This window comes from Pimephales promelas, chromosome 2 (genome assembly GCF_988280905.1).
Source record: "Pimephales promelas chromosome 2, fPimPro1.hap1.1, whole genome shotgun sequence".
In the NCBI taxonomy this organism is placed as follows: domain Eukaryota; kingdom Metazoa; phylum Chordata; class Actinopteri; order Cypriniformes; family Leuciscidae; genus Pimephales; species Pimephales promelas.
The window spans coordinates 9,243,557-9,264,063 of record NC_142770.1 but is presented as its reverse complement, the minus strand read 5'-3'; the positions used below and the strand labels follow the sequence as shown (position 1 = coordinate 9,264,063).

The following is a 20,507-nucleotide window of genomic DNA, read 5'->3' as shown; positions in this document are numbered from 1 at the left end:
TTCTGCTCTCGCTTCGGCTGACCTCGCTTGACTCCGCCATTTTCAAGTGTAGCCTGCGCTTTTTTTTACGCTCAAAACAGCCAAACTCGCAACGCGCGCCCCCTATCTACTTCTGGAGAAGGGTCTCATCAAGGCAAAATGTAATGGATACTAATAGAGCATTTTACAACGGCTTTTAAGATCGATCCTTGGCAAGAGCACATCGAGAATCGATCGCGGGGGTAAATATCGCGAGATATCGCCATATCGATATTTTGGCGCACCCCTACAAGACGCTCTATTCTTTATGACAACTCCAATAACAGCGACAAACCTTTCACATATTTAAAAAAAAATTGACATTGGAGACCTAGAAGCTGCGCTGAGCGTAACTTACACACACATACGCACACACATACTGTACTTATTGCGCCTTCCCTCCTCGTGCCCCAACGCTACAAAACCGTTCAAAACCCATAAAAGCAACAATTATTAACAATACTTACAGGTTGGGATTCGAAGGAGGAAGCTGATCCATCTACACTGGGTAAGTAAGTTACTGAGCCCTCCTTCAGGAACAACCGCTTGCGAATCCACATTTGATTCATTTATGTTTTTGAACGATTCGTAATTAAAATGATGAGAACACAATCGGGCTATACTGTTGTGGTATCGTTGCAAATATGAACTCTAACCACCGATTCTTCACATGCTCGTCCCTGGTAAATGAAAACAAAGTGGCTGAACTATCTTTGCATTGTAGGACACAGCGTCTTCTCCACATGACGCTATGATGAAGTATTTGAATGTGAAACTTCAAGTTTACACTTCCCAGTTACTGCGCGCGGCCAATGACCTCTCTACGTCACTACGAACCAGCTAATGACTCGTTTCAAAAACAATTCATTTCATAGACTCAGAGTCGACTCTCACTTTTGAAAGACAATAACTTTATATACGGTGCACTTTCAGATATAAATCTTTGCAGGATGTTTTTATTCCCTTCACACACCATATGAACAGTCATTTTCAAAAATCCATGAGAGGGGCTCTTTAACAATCCTAGCTGAAAAAAAAAAAAAAGCTTTTTTGGCAGCAAACATTTAGGATGGGTTTGGTTCATACAGGGACACAAAAATACCCCATGTCAAGTCAAGTCACCTTTATTAGTGCTCTTAACAACACAGATTGTATCAATTCAGCCTCACAGTGATAACATGAAAATAATAAATAAAACAAATTAGTAATTAGCGGTAATACAACATATAGAACAATATATTGTAACAAAAATAATATATCGTTAACAAAATTAACAGTAGATGGATGTAAAGTTTTCATGCCTGCTTGTGCCAATTGCTGTTGCAAAACACGTGTGGGCATGCAGTTTTGTGTAACCTGAAACATCTGTCTGCTACGTAAAGTAAGGGGCGAATTAAAGAGGAATATGGGTGAAAAGGGTGTGGTAAATGCACAGTATATAGCACTGTGCAGCAGACTCCAAAAGGTGCATACATCGAAGTGAATTCAACTAGTTGCAGGTAGGTTGTTATTCAAGACTTTATTAGGTGATTCAGGAAAAGTCTAATTCAAAGTCATTTAGTCTTTTCATGTGATGGGACATGGGTAGTGACTCGCCTTAAATGCTTTAAACCTTTTTCTAATGCTCTCTGAGGTAACACTTACTGGAAGTTTACATTTTGTTTAAACAAACGATTGAAAAATGACATTCTAAGTCATCAAATAATTCAGGATACTTCCAAAATAAGTTTGACATATTGTATAAATAATATTTGACTGAAGTAATTGTTTTGAAATATACTAATGCAAGAACTGTGATCGATCTTCTTAAGTATGGTGAGGACTCAAATGTATAGGTTTTCATTTATACGTCACTCTTAGAAAAAAAGGGTTCATTGGGGTTCTATATATGAAGCATGGGGTTCGTTACTCAACTCCAAAGGAACTTTTATGCTAAAAAAAAAAAAGGTTATCTAATGAAAAAAAAGAACCCTTTTGGCACAAAGGTTCTTTATAGGCTATTATTTATTCATATATTACATTATTCTGTAATTGTAATTAAGTTATTGTTTATTAAACTGTTGTAGTAACTTAATATCACATTTTAATCATGCTGATTTTTGAAAGATAAAAGCTGAAATGTCACTCTTCGTGTGATATTGATTAATTACATTTTTTAACCCCCATATCTTGACTTTTGTGATCATTCACATACATTGCATTTTAGGGGTTCCAAATACGTAGCGCTTTAGAACCTTTTAAGGTTCTATATAGAACCTTTTCTTCTAAGAGTTATTATTTTATTTTACAACTATTTTATGTGAATGGCATATTTTTATATGGGATATTTGGGATTTGGTCATGGGGCTACTTTTGAGCTAGTTTTGATTATCCATTGAACTAGTTTTGTTACGCAGTTGTTAATTACCACAATTAGTCTAAGCTATGCACTTCAACTTCTAGTTGTCTGCTTTAATTAATCATTAGCTAACGATTTGCAAAGGTATCATTATGGTATGACTTTACTTACTGGGGCACATCATTATTAACTAGTCATTTAGTAATTGTAGTAATTTCCACATGAATTTGCAGTAACAATTAAATGTATTAATGCATATTAGTGTACCTGTCATATTATCTGGAAGTTGAAATACAAGGCTTTGGCTCATTCTGGTAATTAACATATTAATTGACACCATTAGTTATTATGGAATTAATCCACAATTACATATTTAATTAATAACAATTCATGTATGAACTAATACATTAACCTTACATACTCTTAATTAGTTCCTAATAATGAATAGCTTAAATAATCATTAGTTACACATTAATTCAGTATTATCTGTGCATTAGTTAAGCATGAATCAATGCTTATTAGTGCACCCGTATTGTAAAGTGTTACCAAATAACCTTTATTTTCAAGAATGAAATTTATATTGATATGTTCATTCTCCTGATATGAAAAATAATTCTCATCTTCTTCATTAAAGGAAATCTGTCGAGAATACGAAGAGCTTTTGAACCGGACTAAAAGCGAAAGAAACAACCAAAAGCATCATCAAACTTTCCTCAGAAGATGTCATTTCAAGAGAAACAAAGTGACTCCTCCTTGAAACGTTGCGCTGCTTTAGGCGCTGGCATATTAACCATTTGGATAATTGCAGTTTTGTACGCACTGGCTTTCAATTTCACATGCCCATGTAGAGAGGATCACAATGCAGCGGTAACACTGTTCTTCTTCCTTTGCCCTGCTTTTTTTCTCTTCGTCATAATGTTCCACATTCTAAGGCCTCTTAAATACGGATGGTTTCACTGCCCTGAACGAGTGGAAGATGATACGCCTCGGAGCTGTCCTAAAGCTCTCATATCTTGTCTGATTCCACCTGTAATGTGGATCGTCTTCTTGTTACTCAAAGGTGAATATGTTGCTTGTGCCATGACAGACTGGAATGGAATTTATTCTCATGATGATGAACTACAAACACAGTGGTGTAAACCAACTGAAGGGATGCGAACGGAGATGGAGCTAAAACATTTAACTCGCACATATATTCATCAATCTCAGGTAAATATCATATACTGTATGAGTTTCTTCTGTTATTGCAATATCTTAAAGCAAATATTTAATTAGACCTTTCTTGACCTCACAATATGACGAAAACAAATTCAAGTAATGTTTTTTTTCTGTTCTTTCAGTATGCAGGTTATGTCTTGATCACTTTCTTCAGTGTCTTGTCGCTTACCATTGTGGCTATCTATGACAGCTGCATAAGTGGGAAATGTGACTGGTGCCCAAGTGGACTGTTGTTCCTCTGTGGACGAAAAGGGAGACTCTATAGACTGGATGACGTGGAGTTCAGCCCCACCACCTCCATCAAACACCCACTTCTTGCTTTGTCTAAAAATGAATAAACAGCTGAATTTAGGAGGGATGTATAAAAAAAATATTCCAAAAGGGTGTTTTCACAGCAATGCCTTAAGGTTTGTTCACACTTGGCATGTTTGGTTCGATTTAAAGTTTCAAATTAACCCTTACGCGATTGCTCTGTTAGTGCGGTTCATTTGAATAAGTGTGAACGCTGCCATCTGAACCCTCATGCGCACCAAACAAGCGGACCGAGACCCTTGAAAAGATGGATCCGCTTACAAACAAACTTTGGTGCGGTTTGAAATGGTATGAATGCAATTGTAGTGGACTTAGTGGGGCTCTATAATTAAATTGATGCGCTGGGGGTAGTGAGGGCCAATTACCAGGAGGAGGCACAATATAAAAAGGAATCGTTCACCCTTGTGTGCGTGTGCCGTCTGAGTTGCGTCATTGCTCGGGGACCGCCCCTTCCAGCTTTCGGTGTTGTTTCCGCTTTGAGGTATGTGCTACCTGTCTCGTTTAGTGAACACAGGTGCAGGATTTGGGATAACCGATTGTGTCGTTTATAGCTTCAGGATAATTCGCGGCTGTTGGCGGCCCCAGCTTTCCGGTTGCATGCCTCTCTTGCTGTCTCTTTGGCAGTCCCGTCTCTCCGATACTTGAGGTAATGTATGTGTGTGTTGGCTAATTAGTCGACACCTTGATTGCGATGTGTTTTAATAATAACTGTGCGGGGTTTAGTGGTGGGAATAGCTCGTCGTGTGGGCTGCGGGCGGCGACCGTGCTCCCTGTGCATGTCCCTCTCGCATTCCCGTGCTTTGTGGATGATGATGTCCGGCGTGGTGTAGGTGGGCGTCGGCTTATGAACAAAAGGTATGTGACACGTCCATTTTTGTGTAGCGCCAATCCTGTATTGTATCGCAAATATGTTTGTTTGTATTTTAGGATTAATAAGACCTGGTGGGAAACGCTGGTTGACGCTGCTGCTTACCTCCAGATTTTTATAACAACTCCAACACGTGTGTGCCGAGTTTAAGTATTTTGTGTGTCACCTGCCTCCAGCCCGAGTCACCGTACGGCTGGAGGTTTCATTAGTTTTTTTCAAATCGTTGTTTGTTTACTGCCTTCATTTTCTTTTGAGTATTTTCTATTTTTTGTTATTGTGTTTGGTGGTGTTTTGCAAATATCTGTTGAGGTTTGTTGTCCTTCTAATGTGCTGGTAGCAAGCCAGTGAGTTAATAGGAACACAGCGCAGACGGCAAACCTTGACTTTTATTTTTTTTGTTATTTTTATGTAATTGTGTATGTATACTTGGTGTAAGTGCTTTGTGAGTATTGAGACTGGTGGTAATTCTCATTCTCATTGCAGGGGCCGAGGCTTTAGGGCAGTCCTCTATCAGACCCTTACGTGTGGTGGTGGGCTCGTCACAGAGTGCTGTGCTGGACTGGATTGCGATGTGTGTGCATTGCTGTGGTACACAGGGTGTTGAGAGTTATATAGAAGCCTGGTGCGCCCTGAGAGGTGTCTGCCATTAAGCCTCGGTTCCCTTTTAGCTATTGTGTTTCTTTTGTGGGGAATGCTGATGACCTATTTCTTTCTTGATGTTTTTAATGGTGTGAATATTTAAATAAAACTTTTGCATATTTTGTATCCACGTCTCTGACCCTCCTTTTGACAATCACGTTCCTGCGTGTCTCCGGGTGTGAGACAGTAAACCTATAGTGTTAATATTTCCCTGGTAAACAGGGTGGCGTAGTCACGTTTCAGCCGGTGGTGGCATTTCTATAGTTGCTCTACCTCCGAAGAGAGAGGTCCCACTACATTCTGGCGTAGTCGGCAGGGTTGTAGAATTTCTCTGTTGGGCTGAGACGTGGATACTGATTGTTGTCTGGGTAATTGTTGACTGTATATTTTATGAATGCATTAGTGTTTTTTTTTTTTGTTTGTTTGTTTGTTTCTTTTTTTTTCTCTCTTTTTTTGTGTTTTCAAGTATAGTGTTGGTGACAAGCAGCAGCGTCATTTCAGGAGATCGGGAGCATTCCGTATTGGTGCTACTTGCTTACAGAGGTTGCTCTGGTAAGTTAAAAAAAATAAATAAATAAAAATGGAGGAGGAAATGCGGGAATTGAGGGATCTTGTTGCTCAGCTGAGGGCAGATAATGAGAAATTGCGTCAAGACCAGAGCCGAGCTGCTCCTTTGAGTCCAATGGCCGGTTCCTCTAGAGGATCGTCTGTGCCCCCTGCTGATCAATCAGCGAGTGGTGGTGCTTCATTAACTGAGCGGCTCGTGTTTATCCCAAGGGATCGAAAATGTCCAATATTTGACGGTAGGCCGGGTATTGGCATAAATGATTGGATAGAGGAGGCGAAAGCCTGTATAAGAACACGTCATCTGTCTGTGGCTGATCAAGCGTTTTTTCTATTTGATCACTTAACAGGAGAGGCACGTGAGGAAATTCGGCATCGCCCTGCGGCTGAGCGCGGAGATCCAGAGAAAATTTATTTGATTTTACAAGAGCTGTATGGTTGCTCCCAGTCTTATGTTGCCCTACAGGAGGCCTTTTTCTCTAGGAGACAGCGGGATGGGGAGACTTTGTTAGAATTTTCCCTGGCCCTGATGGGGCTCCTAGAGAAAGTTAAACAGAAATCCCCTACCACCATGTTAAATGCAGAGGTTTTATTGAGGGATCAATTTGTAGAATATGTTTGTGACGTTTCCCTTCGCCGTGAACTAAAACAGTTTGTCCGTCGCCAGCCCAATTCCACCCTCTTAGAGGTGCGGAGCGAAGCAATCCGATGGGAGAGGGAGGGAATGCCGGGTGGGGCAAGGGGTCGAAGTCTTTCCGTCCCGGCGGCACATGGCTTTCAGTTCGAAGTACACGGGGATGGTAGTCTACCTAAAAAATCTGAAATGCAAGAGTTGAGAGAAATGCTAAAGTTACAACAGGAGCAGTTAAATCAGCTCACACAGAGTTTTGCCCGGTTACAGGGCCCCCATTCCCGCACCCAGCCTTTCCGGGGTGGGCCCGTTATCTGTAGGCGGTGTCAAAAACCAGGCCACTTTGCACGGGAATGTGGGGGGGAACGCGTCATGTCCCAGTCGCCTTTGCGTCCTCACGTTGATGCAGCAGGTGGGGAAGGGAGGCAGTCGCGGTCTGCTGCGTCGGAAAACTAATTCCCGCCGTGCTGAAGAGTCACAGCTCGGTTGGGGAAAAGGCAGACTCCGACGGTAACAAGTTTAATTCTAGTCCAAATTTAATGTCCCCCTGTCCCCATTTGGATGTTTTAATTGGCGGTGTGTTAATCCCTTGTTTAATCGATACAGGTTCGATGGTGTCAACTATTACGGAAAGTTGTTTCATTCAGTATTTTGAGTCGCGGGGTCAAGAGCAATTGAGGTCATGTTCATGGTTACAACTGAGGGCCGCCAACGGTCTTTCCATCCCATATATTGGTTATATGGAGTTGGACATCGAGCTCTGTGGTAGGATGGTGACACGTTGCGGGGTGCTGGTGGTCAGGGATCCTCCTGGTGGCCTGCGCTCTCGAGTCCCTGGTGTGTTGGGGATGAACGTTCTCGGGCGATGCTACCGGGAGCTCTTTGGACACCATGGCCCTGCTTTGTTTAATTTTCCCCCAGTTTCTTGCGCGCCCCCGTCAGTTTTCCAGGCTCTGCAACACTGCCATCAAGGTAGGGAGCAGTCATCGGTTGATATGACTAAGGTGAGGGTGCGCGGTCCTCGGGTATGTCGCGTCGCAGGCGGTACCATTAAGTTTGTTGCAGCGACTTGTGCAGAACAGCTGGCAGGTAGTACAGTGCTGTTTGAGCCCTCTGAGTCAGGGTTACCAGAGGGGTTGTTAGCCTCCCCCGCTTTGGTGCGAGTGATTGGAGGTTCAGTGTATGTGCCAGTGGTTAATATGGGCAATTCCGATGTCCTGCTTTTTCGCCGTCGAGTACTGGGTACCCTCGTTAGGGTGCATGTTGTTAGTTTACCCATGGGTATTACGGAAGTCAGACCTTGTACCGCTAGTGCCTATTCCCAGGGTACTCAGGTAGCCAGTTCTACTGTTCCGGAGCAGATTGCCGCGCTGAACTTATCTGCATTGCCAGAGGTAGAACAAGAAAAGGTAAGAGCTTTGCTTAGTAGGTATCAGACGGTGTTTTCGGAACATGATGGCGATTTGGGGTGCACCAGTCTCATCTCACACGATATCCCAGTGCTGGATGACATTCCCGTTCGGCAGCGACATCGCCGTGTCCCCCCTTCTGAGTATGAGGTGGTTAGAGCCCACATTAACCAGCTGTTGGAGTCCCAGGTAATCAGGGAGAGTTGCAGCCCTTATGCATCGCCAATTGTGTTGGTTAAAAAGAAAGACGGTAGTCTTCGCCTGTGCGTGGACTACCGTCAGTTAAACGCCAAGACTAGACGAGACGCATTTCCCTTACCCCGTATTGAGGAGTCGCTGGATGCGTTGACGGGGGCCTGTTGGTTCTCTACCATGGATCTAGCTAGTGGGTACAACCAGGTCCCGGTCACAGAGGGGGACAAGCCCAAGACCGCTTTTTGCACACCTTTTGGGTTGTTCGAATGGAACCGCATGCCGTTCGGGTTGTGCAATGCCCCCTCTACCTTCCAGCGACTTATGGAGAGGATATTCGGGGACCAACAGTGCCAATCGTTACTTTTATATCTAGACGATATTGTGGTGTTTTCCACCTCTATTGCTCAACATTTGGAGAGGTTGGGGCTAGTTTTGGACCGGCTGGAGCGGGAAGGCTTAAAGGCTCGGTTGGATAAGTGCGCTTTTCTCCAGCGGGAGGTGAGATATTTGGGTCATGTCATTTCTTCCAAGGGAGTAGCCACCGACCCAAGTAAGATAGAGGCTGTGGCCCAGTGGCCTCGTCCATCTAGTGTCACAGAGTTACGGTCCTTTCTGGGGTTCTCCAGCTACTACCGGCGGTTTGTAGCGGAGTTTGCCAAGGTGGCTGCCCCTCTGCATAAGCTGGTAGGGGAGTTTGCTGGTGTAAAGGGTAAACAGACAGGAAGGAACTTTGAGGAGGCCTGGAGTGAAAGATGTCAGGTGAGCTTTGAGGAGTTGAAGGAGAAGCTTACTACCGCTCCTGTTCTTGCGTATGCGGATTTTTCTAAACCCTTCATCTTGGAGGTGGATGCCAGCTATCAGGGGTTGGGGGCAGTCCTCTCCCAGGAATATGAAGGTAAGGTAAGACCAGTGGCATATGCCAGCCGTAGTCTACGGCCCACGGAGCGCAACATGTCCAATTATAGCTCTATGAAGCTGGAGTTTGTTGCGCTCAAGTGGGCCATGACAGAGAAATTCCGCGAGTACTTGTTGGGTAGTAAGGTTGTGGTATTTACAGATAACAACCCCCTTAGCCACCTGGCCTCCGCAAAACTTGGAGCAACGGAGCAGCGTTGGGCTTCTCAATTGGCGGCCTTTGATTTTGACATCAAGTACCGTTCGGGTAAGAGTAACAGAAACGCAGATGCACTTTCACGGCGGGACCCCGTGGATCCTGGGGTTTTAGACGGGCTGGTCCCCGGCTCTGCAATTCCTGAGTCATTGCGGCCAATGGTCGGGTTGGACTCAGCTGGAGTACTGACCCAATGCGTGATCTCTACGCTTCCCGGTTACTCAGTTGGTGAGTTGGGTTCACTGCAAGAAGCCGACTCTGTTATCCGGGAAGTGTTGCGATTCTGGAGACGTGGTACTCGCCCGAGCCATGAGGAACGACGCCGGCTGACTAAGGCAGCCCTAACGTTGCTCCGTCAGTGGGACCGTCTGGTTGAGCGGGACGGTATGCTTTATCGAAGAGTTTACTGCCCCGAGGGTAAGGAAGAGATGTTGCAATTGGTATTGCCTGCGGTCTTGAAGCCCGAGGTTTTGCGACAGTTGCATCAGCAACATGGTCATCAGGGCAGAGAGCGCACACTGGAGCTAGTGAGACAGCGGTGCTATTGGCCGGGATTGTCCTCTGAGGTGGCAAGCTGGTGTCAGGAGTGCGAGCGGTGCCAGTCAGCCAAGGACACCCAGCCACTCGCCCAGGGATTTATGGGGAGGTTAATGTCGTCTAGGCCAAACGACATCCTCGCTGTGGACTTTACCGTTCTGGAGCCTACGCACTCTGGCATTGATAGCGTCTTAGTAATGACTGACGTGTTTAGTAAATATACCCTGGCTGTTCCAACAAGGGATCAGCGAGCCGAGACAGTGGCTCAAGTACTGGTGACGGAATGGTTTTATAGGTTTGGCGTTCCGGGCCGCGTCCATTCTGACCAGGGTCGAAATTTTGAGTCCTTGTTAATCCGTCAACTATGTAACCTCTATGGTGTGGAGAAGTCTCGTACGACCCCATATCACCCGGCTGGCAACGGCCAGTGTGAGCGCTTTAATCGCACATTACACAATCTGTTGCGCACACTGCCAGTGTCCAGGAAACGTGACTGGGTAGTGTGTCTTCCCCAGGTAGTGTTCAGCTATAATAGCACCCCCCATCAGTCCACAGGGGAATCACCTCACTTCCTGATGTTCGGGCAGGAGCCGCGATTGCCCGTGGATTTTCTGTTGGGAAGAGAGCCACAGCCTATTGAGGGTAGTGTGCATGATTGGGTTTTGGAACACCAAACCAGACTACAGGTGGCCTTTGCAGGAGCACGCGAACGGTTGCAGGTGATGGCCGACAGACGCAAGGCCCATCACGATCAACATGTCCGAGATGAACCGCTGGTGGAGGGTCAGCTGGTGTACCTCCGGGATTATGGGGTAAGGGGCCGTCACAAAATCCAGGACCTGTGGAGCCCAGTGGTCTATCAAGTGACGAGGGCACCGAAGGAGGGTGGTGTCGTGTACACAATTGCGCCTGTGGACGACCTTACCAAGACTAGGAACGTGCACCGTTCACTGGTAAAGAGTCGAGTCTGTAAAGATACTGAGGCCGCAGACTGCAGTAGTCCCTTCTGTGACCCAGTTGGGGACACACACCCAGTAGGTGAATACGAGGATGAGGGGGATCTGCTGGCTGTGGTACAGGAGCCTGACCGATTCGCAGTTGAACTACAACTGAGAGGGCTGGCACCTGAAGCGGAACCGGGCCCACAGGGGGGGATGGAACCTACAGAACCAGTTCTTATGATAGAGCCAGGACAACTGGATCCAGAAAGAAGTAGGGCCAGTACCCGGGGACCCCAGCCTGAGGGCCTGCCTAGGGCTGATGGGGTTGTCTTGCGCCGAACAAGCCGTTTAACTGCAGGCCTACATCCAAATCGACATCATCTTCCCCGCCCGGTGGGAGAGATGGGCGGGGTCTCCCTTCAGCAAATGCAAGGTATAACACGCATTTTTAGGCCATGGGATTAAGTAGAGTTGACTGGGACCGTCGGGGCGACGATCCGAGGTTGGGGGGGTAGATTGTAGTGGACTTAGTGGGGCTCTATAATTAAATTGATGCGCTGGGGGTAGTGAGGGCCAATTACCAGGAGGAGGCACAAAATAAAAAGGAATCGTTCACCCTTGTGTGCGTGTGCCGTCTGAGTTGCGTCATTGCTCGGGGACCGCCCCTTCCAGCTTTCGGTGTTGTTTCCGCTTTGAGGTATGTGCTACCTGTCTCGTTTAGTGAACACAGGTGCAGGATTTGGGATAACCGATTGTGTCGTTTATAGCTTCAGGATAATTCGCGGCTGTTGGCGGCCCCAGCTTTCCGGTTGCATGCCTCTCTTGCTGTCTCTTTGGCAGTCCCGTCTCTCCGATACTTGAGGTAATGTATGTGTGTGTTGGCTAATTAGTCGACACCTTGATTGCGATGTGTTTTAATAATAACTGTGCGGGGTTTAGTGGTGGGAATAGCTCGTCGTGTGGGCTGCGGGCGGCGACCGTGCTCCCTGTGCATGTCCCTCTCGCATTCCCGTGCTTTGTGGATGATGATGTCCGGCGTGGTGTAGGTGGGCGTCGGCTTATGAACAAAAGGTATGTGACACGTCCATTTTTGTGTAGCGCCAATCCTGTATTGTATCGCAAATATGTTTGTTTGTATTTTAGGATTAATAAGACCTGGTGGGAAACGCTGGTTGACGCTGCTGCTTACCTCCAGATTTTTATAACAACTCCAACACGTGTGTGCCGAGTTTAAGTATTTTGTGTGTCACCTGCCTCCAGCCCGAGTCACCGTACGGCTGGAGGTTTCATTAGTTTTTTTCAAATCGTTGTTTGTTTACTGCCTTCATTTTCTTTTGAGTATTTTCTATTTTTTGTTATTGTGTTTGGTGGTGTTTTGCAAATATCTGTTGAGGTTTGTTGTCCTTCTAATGTGCTGGTAGCAAGCCAGTGAGTTAATAGGAACACAGCGCAGACGGCAAACCTTGACTTTTATTTTTTTTGTTATTTTTATGTAATTGTGTATGTATACTTGGTGTAAGTGCTTTGTGAGTATTGAGACTGGTGGTAATTCTCATTCTCATTGCAGGGGCCGAGGCTTTAGGGCAGTCCTCTATCAGACCCTTACGTGTGGTGGTGGGCTCGTCACAGAGTGCTGTGCTGGACTGGATTGCGATGTGTGTGCATTGCTGTGGTACACAGGGTGTTGAGAGTTATATAGAAGCCTGGTGCGCCCTGAGAGGTGTCTGCCATTAAGCCTCGGTTCCCTTTTAGCTATTGTGTTTCTTTTGTGGGGAATGCTGATGACCTATTTCTTTCTTGATGTTTTTAATGGTGTGAATATTTAAATAAAACTTTTGCATATTTTGTATCCACGTCTCTGACCCTCCTTTTGACAATCACGTTCCTGCGTGTCTCCGGGTGTGAGACAGTAAACCTATAGTGTTAATATTTCCCTGGTAAACAGGGTGGCGTAGTCACGTTTCAGCCGGTGGTGGCATTTCTATAGTTGCTCTACCTCCGAAGAGAGAGGTCCCACTACACAATGCACACCAAAAGTATCTATAAACAAGATGCGACCCTAAAAAGACTCGTCATAGTCAAGGTGTTTCCCATCACAGTTCGGTACAGGTTCTGTCTCCTCATGCCAGATCTTCGTTTGTGTGTGATAGAGGGATTCCCGACGCTGTTTTGACTCCTTTACACATTTTAAAAGCTCTTTACGAGTTCAAAATCCTGAACCACCCCTTAAGTTTTGGTGTTAAAATGCCATTGTGAATGCTAAGAGGACCAGGACGATTTTTTTGTTGTTGTTGTTGATCCGGACCAAACGAACCAAAATACAAGTGTGAACACACCCAAAGAAGAACGATTTTTGGTTCCCCAAATAACCTTTTGGTGACAAGATGAATTCTTGAATCCACTGCCACTTCAATGTATATTCTTTGAGTGGTTGTTTATGTTATTAATCAATATTTATCCATATCAAATGATTTGAATGACTTCATCAAGCTTAGTACATGTATGTTCACTGAAACTCTCTTTATTATGACAAATCACTGTAATTGAGGTCAAGAAAACTATTCACAACAGAGATATAATGGTCTCATGACTGCCAATGTCAAAATCATCCACCTGACAGTTTCATGTAATGTTAACCAATAAAGCTAGGTGGTTTCTTAAGTTTGATAATTAATCTGCTATGTCATGTTTATGAAAGGTTGTGTTGTCTTAGTAATGTCAAGTTGTCATGACAAAGACACCGACAGGTTATGATGTATTGGTTTATGTCAAAGTGTCAAAACAAAGACACCTTAAACGATGTCATATTTGCATTCAAAATGTCATAACTGAGCGAATGAGACTTAATGACAGCTGTCACAAACATGCATTAAACCTCCATTATATTATTTCCATGTGTCATGTCATGATTATTGAAGGTGTAGTTGAAGAGTAAGTACATGAATTTAAACTCTAAATTGACTCTATAAGCAATGACTGTGCAAATGCTAGTGGTAAGTAATGTCTCATACATCATGTTCATTAAATTTACATGTTAAATCAGTTATAGTTTGTGCTATACTAGCTGTTAACCCCCTGTGTTGGTGGTAATCAGATTTTAACCGAAATAATCACAAATGTCAGGGCAATGTCAAGGGTCCCAAGTTCTGTTTTAGTTAAGGAGGATTTAATATACTTAGCATTTAGCATACTAATAGATTATTTTTTGATAATAGTTATCTAGCGAGTATAATACCCAGATAGCAAACTGACATTGAATCAACGTGGAAATATGACATCGAAACAACGTTGATCTGACATTGTTTTGCTCATCGAATTAACGTTGAACCAACGTCAGAGGCGTCATTTTTTCAAAACTAACGGAAAATCAACTTGAAATCAACGCGTTGTTTCAACGTTATGAAAGCAAACCAATTTTCGATTTCATTTGGCTTTGAAGAATGCCACGTCTGATGTTGGTTCAACGTTAATTCGATGAGCAAAATCAACGTTGTTTCAATGTCATGAGAGACGTCGTTTCCACGTTGATTCAATGTCAGTTTGCTGTCTGGGTATTGTAATTCAGTGTGATACAAACACCATAGCCGAAAGTGTTAGAACAGCAAACTGTATCTGGTAAGTTTTGGAGCAGAAGTGTAGGCAGTGTCACGTTATTTCCCAGTGAGTTGGATTTTCCTGAGTTCTTGCGGAAACCGCTTCTTTTTTTTTTCTGTCAGAATGCATGGCACTGCAGTCTTTAAGTTTTAAAACAGAAACAGGAATGAATGATCACAGACGACACACCACAACGGACAAGAAGGACGAACACAAGAGCAAGTCTGAGGTAGGTCTGATGTTTTTTTTTTTACCCCGCTAAGTGTTTGCTGCAGTTTGTATCTCAGAAGTGTAAACTGAATTATGCTGAAGTTAATTAAATTATGTTTTCAGTTGAAGGGGATCTTTGTACCATATAAAGATCTAATGGAACAGCTTACAGACGTTTCCACAGTCCAGGAGACTGAGATGCCACCAAACGAATCATCCTATTTGTCTTCACACCAAGACTTCTTAAAGAAAGTGCATGCATTTCTGAAAAGTTTTCCCTTTACAATTATTGTTCTATTGAGTCTTTTGCTAATCGGAGTGGAGGAGTTCATGGAAATTTATGTTTTTGTATGCCCGTGTAGACATGGTCTCAATGTACTAGTAACAGTGTTCATCTTCATCGGACCTGCTCTTGTTATTTTTGAATTATTGTTCCTGCTTTTAAGGCCTTTTAAAGAGAGATGCAGTAATTGTTGTGGAGGAGCAAATGATGATACTCAGCAGAACTCAAATGATGACACTCAGCAGAACTGTCCTAAAGCTTTTGCATCTTGTCTGATTCCACCGGTAATGTGGGTCATCATTTTGTTACTTGATGGAGATTATGTTGCTTGTGCCATGACAGACTGGAAGGGAGATCTTGTTTTTGATAATCATCTAAAAAGGTCTTGGTGTAAACCCGTCGAAAGTTTCCAAAATGAGACGGTTCTACGAGATTTGACTCTAAAATATATTCATCATTCTCAGGTAAATACCATAAACTCTATGGGTTGTTCCTGTTATTGTAATGCACCATTTAAAACATATAACAAAGCTCACCATGAACTCGCAGCTCTGGATCTGTTGTCTATAACAGTTATGTATAAGAAAATAATAACATAAGAAAATGATAACAGTTAAGTCTATGTTTAAGAAAACACAACATTCATTCAACTAATATTTATTTCTCTTGAACATTTTTCTTTTCCTCCAGGCAGGTGGTTATGGTGTGAGCTCTGTCTTCATTTTGTTGTCAATTATCTGTGTTGGAGTTTATGACTGTCCAAAAAAATGCCAGAAAATTACAAGTTTATGCCAAACTTGTTTTTCTAGAAAAAAAACGGATACAACCAAGGACAAAATCACTTCCCACACTGCAGATTAAGGAACGACATATCTGAATAATTTGAACATCTTGAATAACTGAAGAAAAAAAAAAACTAACTTTTTATATATAGATTGAGGTTGATGTTCTAGCCCAGTGATAGCGATTAATTTGCTGTTTACATACTTTCTCTTCTTGATTGTTAATATTCTAATATAAATCAGTTTGTCAATAAATAGCTAAATTGTCTAGTGTTAAAGTAAAATAGCAGGCTTTTAAAAAGTATTGTTGATGTCTCTTCTCTTTCTGTGCTTGTTTGTTATTGCAGTATTCTTTGAATTCGTATAGCATAGACATTTAATATTACTGATTTGCTTTACATCTGTTTTCACTGGTTGAATTCCCAGGAAATATGAACTGATGAAATGTGAACTTCACCTTTTCCTTCACTTTTCCCAATTGTTTTGTTGAGGTCTTCAGTGTCACAAATCAAATATAACCATTTTTAAATTCAATTGATACATTTTTGTTGTATTTTTTCAAATAAATGATTGTGATCCATTAATCTGCCTATTATGCTTTATATTGATACATGGTGAGGGATAGATTTTAAATCATTCAGGGATTTTAAATCATCAACCATTTAAAAGACATCTTTACTTCAATGAATACCTGATTAAACATGGCTATCTGAATCAGAAGTGGTTTCACCAAGAAAGACAAACATAAACAGCAGTATAACATAAACATAAATGATTATAAAACCAATGTAATTATTTTGCCACCTTTTTCTCTTATATATAGGCTTAATTGAACGCTCATGTGTAACAAAATTTCCAGGCACGACTAGGTGACAGCGAGATCTCGCATTGTAAGAATTCCGCAAGTGGGCAGCAGATCATGTGACAAGAATCAACCAATCACAAACATTGAAATCTCAGCAAAGATGGAGGAACTCCCAAACACAGTCGTGTTTTTGTTTCTCTTCTCTTTGTAAACAAGGAGAAATTGGCATGGTTGGTGTTTTCCATATGTTTTTAGATCCGACTTGTGAACTGAGTGAACAAACTGTTCCACAGTTCACCTTGACTCCCAAGAAAAAGCAAACAAAAGAAATGAAGACTAAAAAAATTGATATTATTATTATTATTATTTTCATTGAAGCAGTTCTGTCCACCACAATTTCAAATGCATTTACCATGAATTACAGTTAAAAAAAAAACATGTTATTAAAGCATTTATCAACACGCTGAGTAACTATTACTACTGAATGTCTGAATGTTCATTTAAACAGTTTTATTAATCATTACTTACACTTTCTAAATTATGTTATGAACACTGACAACTCCAAAATAACTGGTTTGTAATTAAACTTATACAGCTTTTAAGGCTTTTAAAACTTATATTCCTTTTGAGTGCCTCAGACTTCCTTTTTATTTGAGAAACAATTTGGATCTCCAAACTGAAGAGCACCAAAGGAACACATTTCTCAACACCCAAGTAACACTCCTAGTAATTTGTTTATGGAATGTAATACATAATTTAGAAATGATCATTAATAAATGAAAATAAAATCATTGAAGACATAATAGATATGCTTTTAAAGAATAAAGCATTTGCTACATTTAGAAAACTGCTTATTAATGTCTATTAATGCTTTATAAATGAATTAACTATTTACTAATGTAATTCATGGTAAATTCAAGTAGTTGTAAAACATTTAGTAGTTGTCAGTGAACTAATTTTTTTTTTTTTAGCTCATCTAAAGGGAGAACTATATGCCTAATTTATTAGTTCAAACACTGGATTACAGGAGTGCCAAAATAAAACTTTATTTCATATATATATAATAAAATAGTTCAGTGTCAAATTTACTAACTAAACATTAGATCAACAGTGCAAAATACATGTTTGTAAATGCTTTACAAGGCATAAATAGTTCTCACTTTTGATGAGCTCAGAAACATAGGTAACTGTCAGGATACAGGCTCAGAGACAGAGGTAAGTGAATAAACATGAAACATAACTTTTATTAAAGTGATTCAAGTTCAATGGTGAGTATTCAAAGTTTCAGAGGTGAACTCGATGAGGATACTTTGCAGGAAGGATTCCAGGTGAGAAGATCCTTTTCAGTTTAACCAACACTATCTCACGACCAATTCATACAAATTCGACGAATGAATAAAAAGTGTCTAATTCGTACGACCTCACTCGTACGAATTTGTACGATTTGTCTAAACCCACGTGATGATTAGGTTTAGGGGCGGGGTAAGGGGTCATTCGTATGAATTCATACGAGTTGGCCAATTCGTAAAATATGTACGATTTACCAAATCGTACTAATTCGTACGAGTGAGGTCATATGAATTGTTACGATTTAGCCACTTTTTAATCATTCGTCGAATTCGTACGACTTGGTCGTGAGATCGGGTTGGTTTAACCAACATCAAACACAGTTCAGTGATACTTGTCTTTTCTCTTTCAGACACATCCATCAGCATACGTGACACAGGAAGTTAACAAGGATTCAGGAAGCATGGATCAAGGAGCAGATTCTGGGAACATCAGAACATGGAGATAGAGATTAGTATTTTCAGGTGAGTATACGTTCACAGTATACAGTTGACGAATCAGAGAGTTCTTTGGAGACTGGTTAGGGTCTGTTCCTTTTGGAGGCTTGACCCTGACTGAGTGTGAACTGGGTGTTTATATGAAGAGTTCAGATGCAAAAGCCTCTAAGTGCCATTTGAAATTTTCTTCTAGAATGATCATTTTTATTAAGCTTGTATATTTAAGTTCAGTGATTTCACTTAAATTGCAATGAAGATTACCTATTAATTGTCATTTGAGTGAAATTACTGAACTTAAATATACAAGTTTGATAAAAATCACTATTAAAGAAGAAAATTTCAAATGGCATTTAGAGGCTTTTGCATCTGAACTCTTCATATAGAGCTGACTGCTGATTTGGAATAGGTGCAGGTGATTTGAACTCAGTAGAGTGACAGGTGCGCCACAGAGGATTCTGAGCAATGTAGTGCAGAGCTACGGTGACCGTTACAGTAACTGACCACTACTAAATGTCTAACTAATTGAATTAATCATGAATCACAGCAGAAATGGACATGTTAATAAGGTGTTTATTAACACACTGCAAGAATGACATATCTAAATAACATGCAAGCTATAAATGTACATTTAAATAGTTTATTAACCGCTTACTTGCACTTTCTAAATGGTCTTATAAACCACTGACAACTCCTAAATAACTGGTTTGTAAATAATGTAGTGTAATACTTAATTTAGAAATGATAAATTGGTCATTCATAAAGTATGAAAATACAATTATTAAACACATTATAGATATGCTTAAATCAAGGATAAAGCATTATTGCTGTATTTGTAAACTGCTTATTAATGTCTAATACTGTTTTATTAATGATACATTATTTACTAAAGCTTAGCTAATTGTTAATAGTGTTCATAAAGTGTTATAATTCTGATTCTTTCAACAATCTTCCGTGATTGTTCTTTATTATCAAGATGAAATTCCTTGGCTGTTGCCCTAAGGAATCATCTGACTGTCACGTTTCGGGTGTTTGTTTCTTGTTCCTCTCTTTTGTCTGTCATGTGATCACCTGGTTTTAGTCTTGTGATCCTGCGGTTATAAGTAACCGACGTCTCGGTTACTAATATAACCCTCATTCCTTGAAGAAGGGAGCAGGAGACGTACAGTAACGTCCCGTCGCCACGTTTGCTGACCATCGCTTGCACATCGGCGTAAAACAATATGCGATGCACCTGCTGCTTGTTATATGCCCGCGCTGCAAGATGCAATTATTGCATGCCAATATGCATTGGCTCGTTTTAATACTCTCGAAGTAGATTGGTCTCTCAAGGCAATCCCAATTACTTTGTCACATCGCCCTTACATCTCCCATTCCCTCCTTCAGGGAACGAGGTTACATTAATAACCTAGATGTTTTCTTATGTTGTATTTTAAGGTTTTATAGATCATACAATGGTTTCCCTGGTCTTCTTCCTCCTTTTTCATCTTGGTGTTTACCTGCACATGTTCACTTTGTCCACATCACAGGCAATATTGTCTCTTGCCAAGCAAAGGGAAAAACTCTCTTGTTTCCATCCATTGTTCATATCATCATTCAGTGCTGTAAGAAAAATTATGTGTATGTCGAAGATCCCAATCTGTGCACAGAGCGACGAAATTTGTTGTCCTGTCATCCAAACCAGTGTCCTGGAAAAGTCTCAGAAGTCCGTCTTTTATGGGCAGTTCGTTCAGCACCCAATTCAATCAGACCAATAAAATCTGAGGTAAACTCTCCGTTGCTGCACACAGAAACAATGTAAACTATTTCCAGCTCAGTTTTTGTGATGTCCTTAGATCCATCAAAAAGCAGCCCCCAAAATTCAGCAGACTGCAACTTGGCAATGATCATAGGAAAACTCAAGTATGAGAAAAAGGAAAACAGAACCAAAACTCCATGGTAATAAAACAGAACAAAAAAGAATGCTACAGAAGTGTTCATAAATGAAACTAGTGTAAGTCACATGTAAGTCACAAGGGTTGCCACCTTATAAAGCAATGTGCTGATGATGCAGTGGCAGTTTAACTGGTAGTGACTTCTAACACTTCTAAAAGGATGAAAAGAGACTGAACTGCAAGATCTGACTAACTACACATTTTAAAAAAGAGGTAAAAGAGCTATGATATGCTATAAGAGTGAAATATATATATATATATATATATTTATATTCTTTTGCATGATTATTCTAGCATTCATTGCATGTAACATTTTTGGGAGCAGAAATTGAAAATC

General features: G+C 41.6%; 1 protein-coding gene and 1 long non-coding RNA gene across 2 annotated transcripts; both read left to right on the top strand.

Annotated features, from left to right (window-relative positions):
- Positions 1-1,436: 1,436 nt before the first annotated feature.
- On the top strand, positions 1,437-5,517 carry LOC120486847 (calcium homeostasis modulator protein 5-like). Its single transcript, XM_089134608.1, has 3 exons — positions 1,437-1,517; positions 2,991-3,565; positions 3,697-5,517. Exons 2-3 carry the CDS (start codon positions 3,077-3,079, stop codon positions 3,910-3,912), a joined length of 705 nt encoding a protein of 234 aa, XP_088990734.1. The 5' UTR covers positions 1,437-1,517; positions 2,991-3,076; the 3' UTR covers positions 3,913-5,517.
- Positions 5,518-14,536: 9,019 nt separating this feature from the next.
- Positions 14,537-16,184, top strand: LOC148995794 (uncharacterized). The gene is made up of 3 exons (XR_016169589.1): positions 14,537-14,604; positions 14,709-15,332; positions 15,559-16,184. It is a non-coding gene; the product is annotated as an uncharacterized LOC148995794 (long non-coding RNA).
- Positions 16,185-20,507: the final 4,323 nt, after the last annotated feature.

Coding starts and splice junctions, on each gene's coding strand:
- LOC120486847 (XM_089134608.1), top strand. CDS start 3,077: ATGTCATTTCAAGAGAAACAAAGTGACTCCTCCTTGAAACGTTGCGCT. Junction 3,566..3,696: donor CATATATTCATCAATCTCAG/GTAAATATCATA, acceptor CTGTTCTTTCAG/TATGCAGGTTATGTCTTGAT.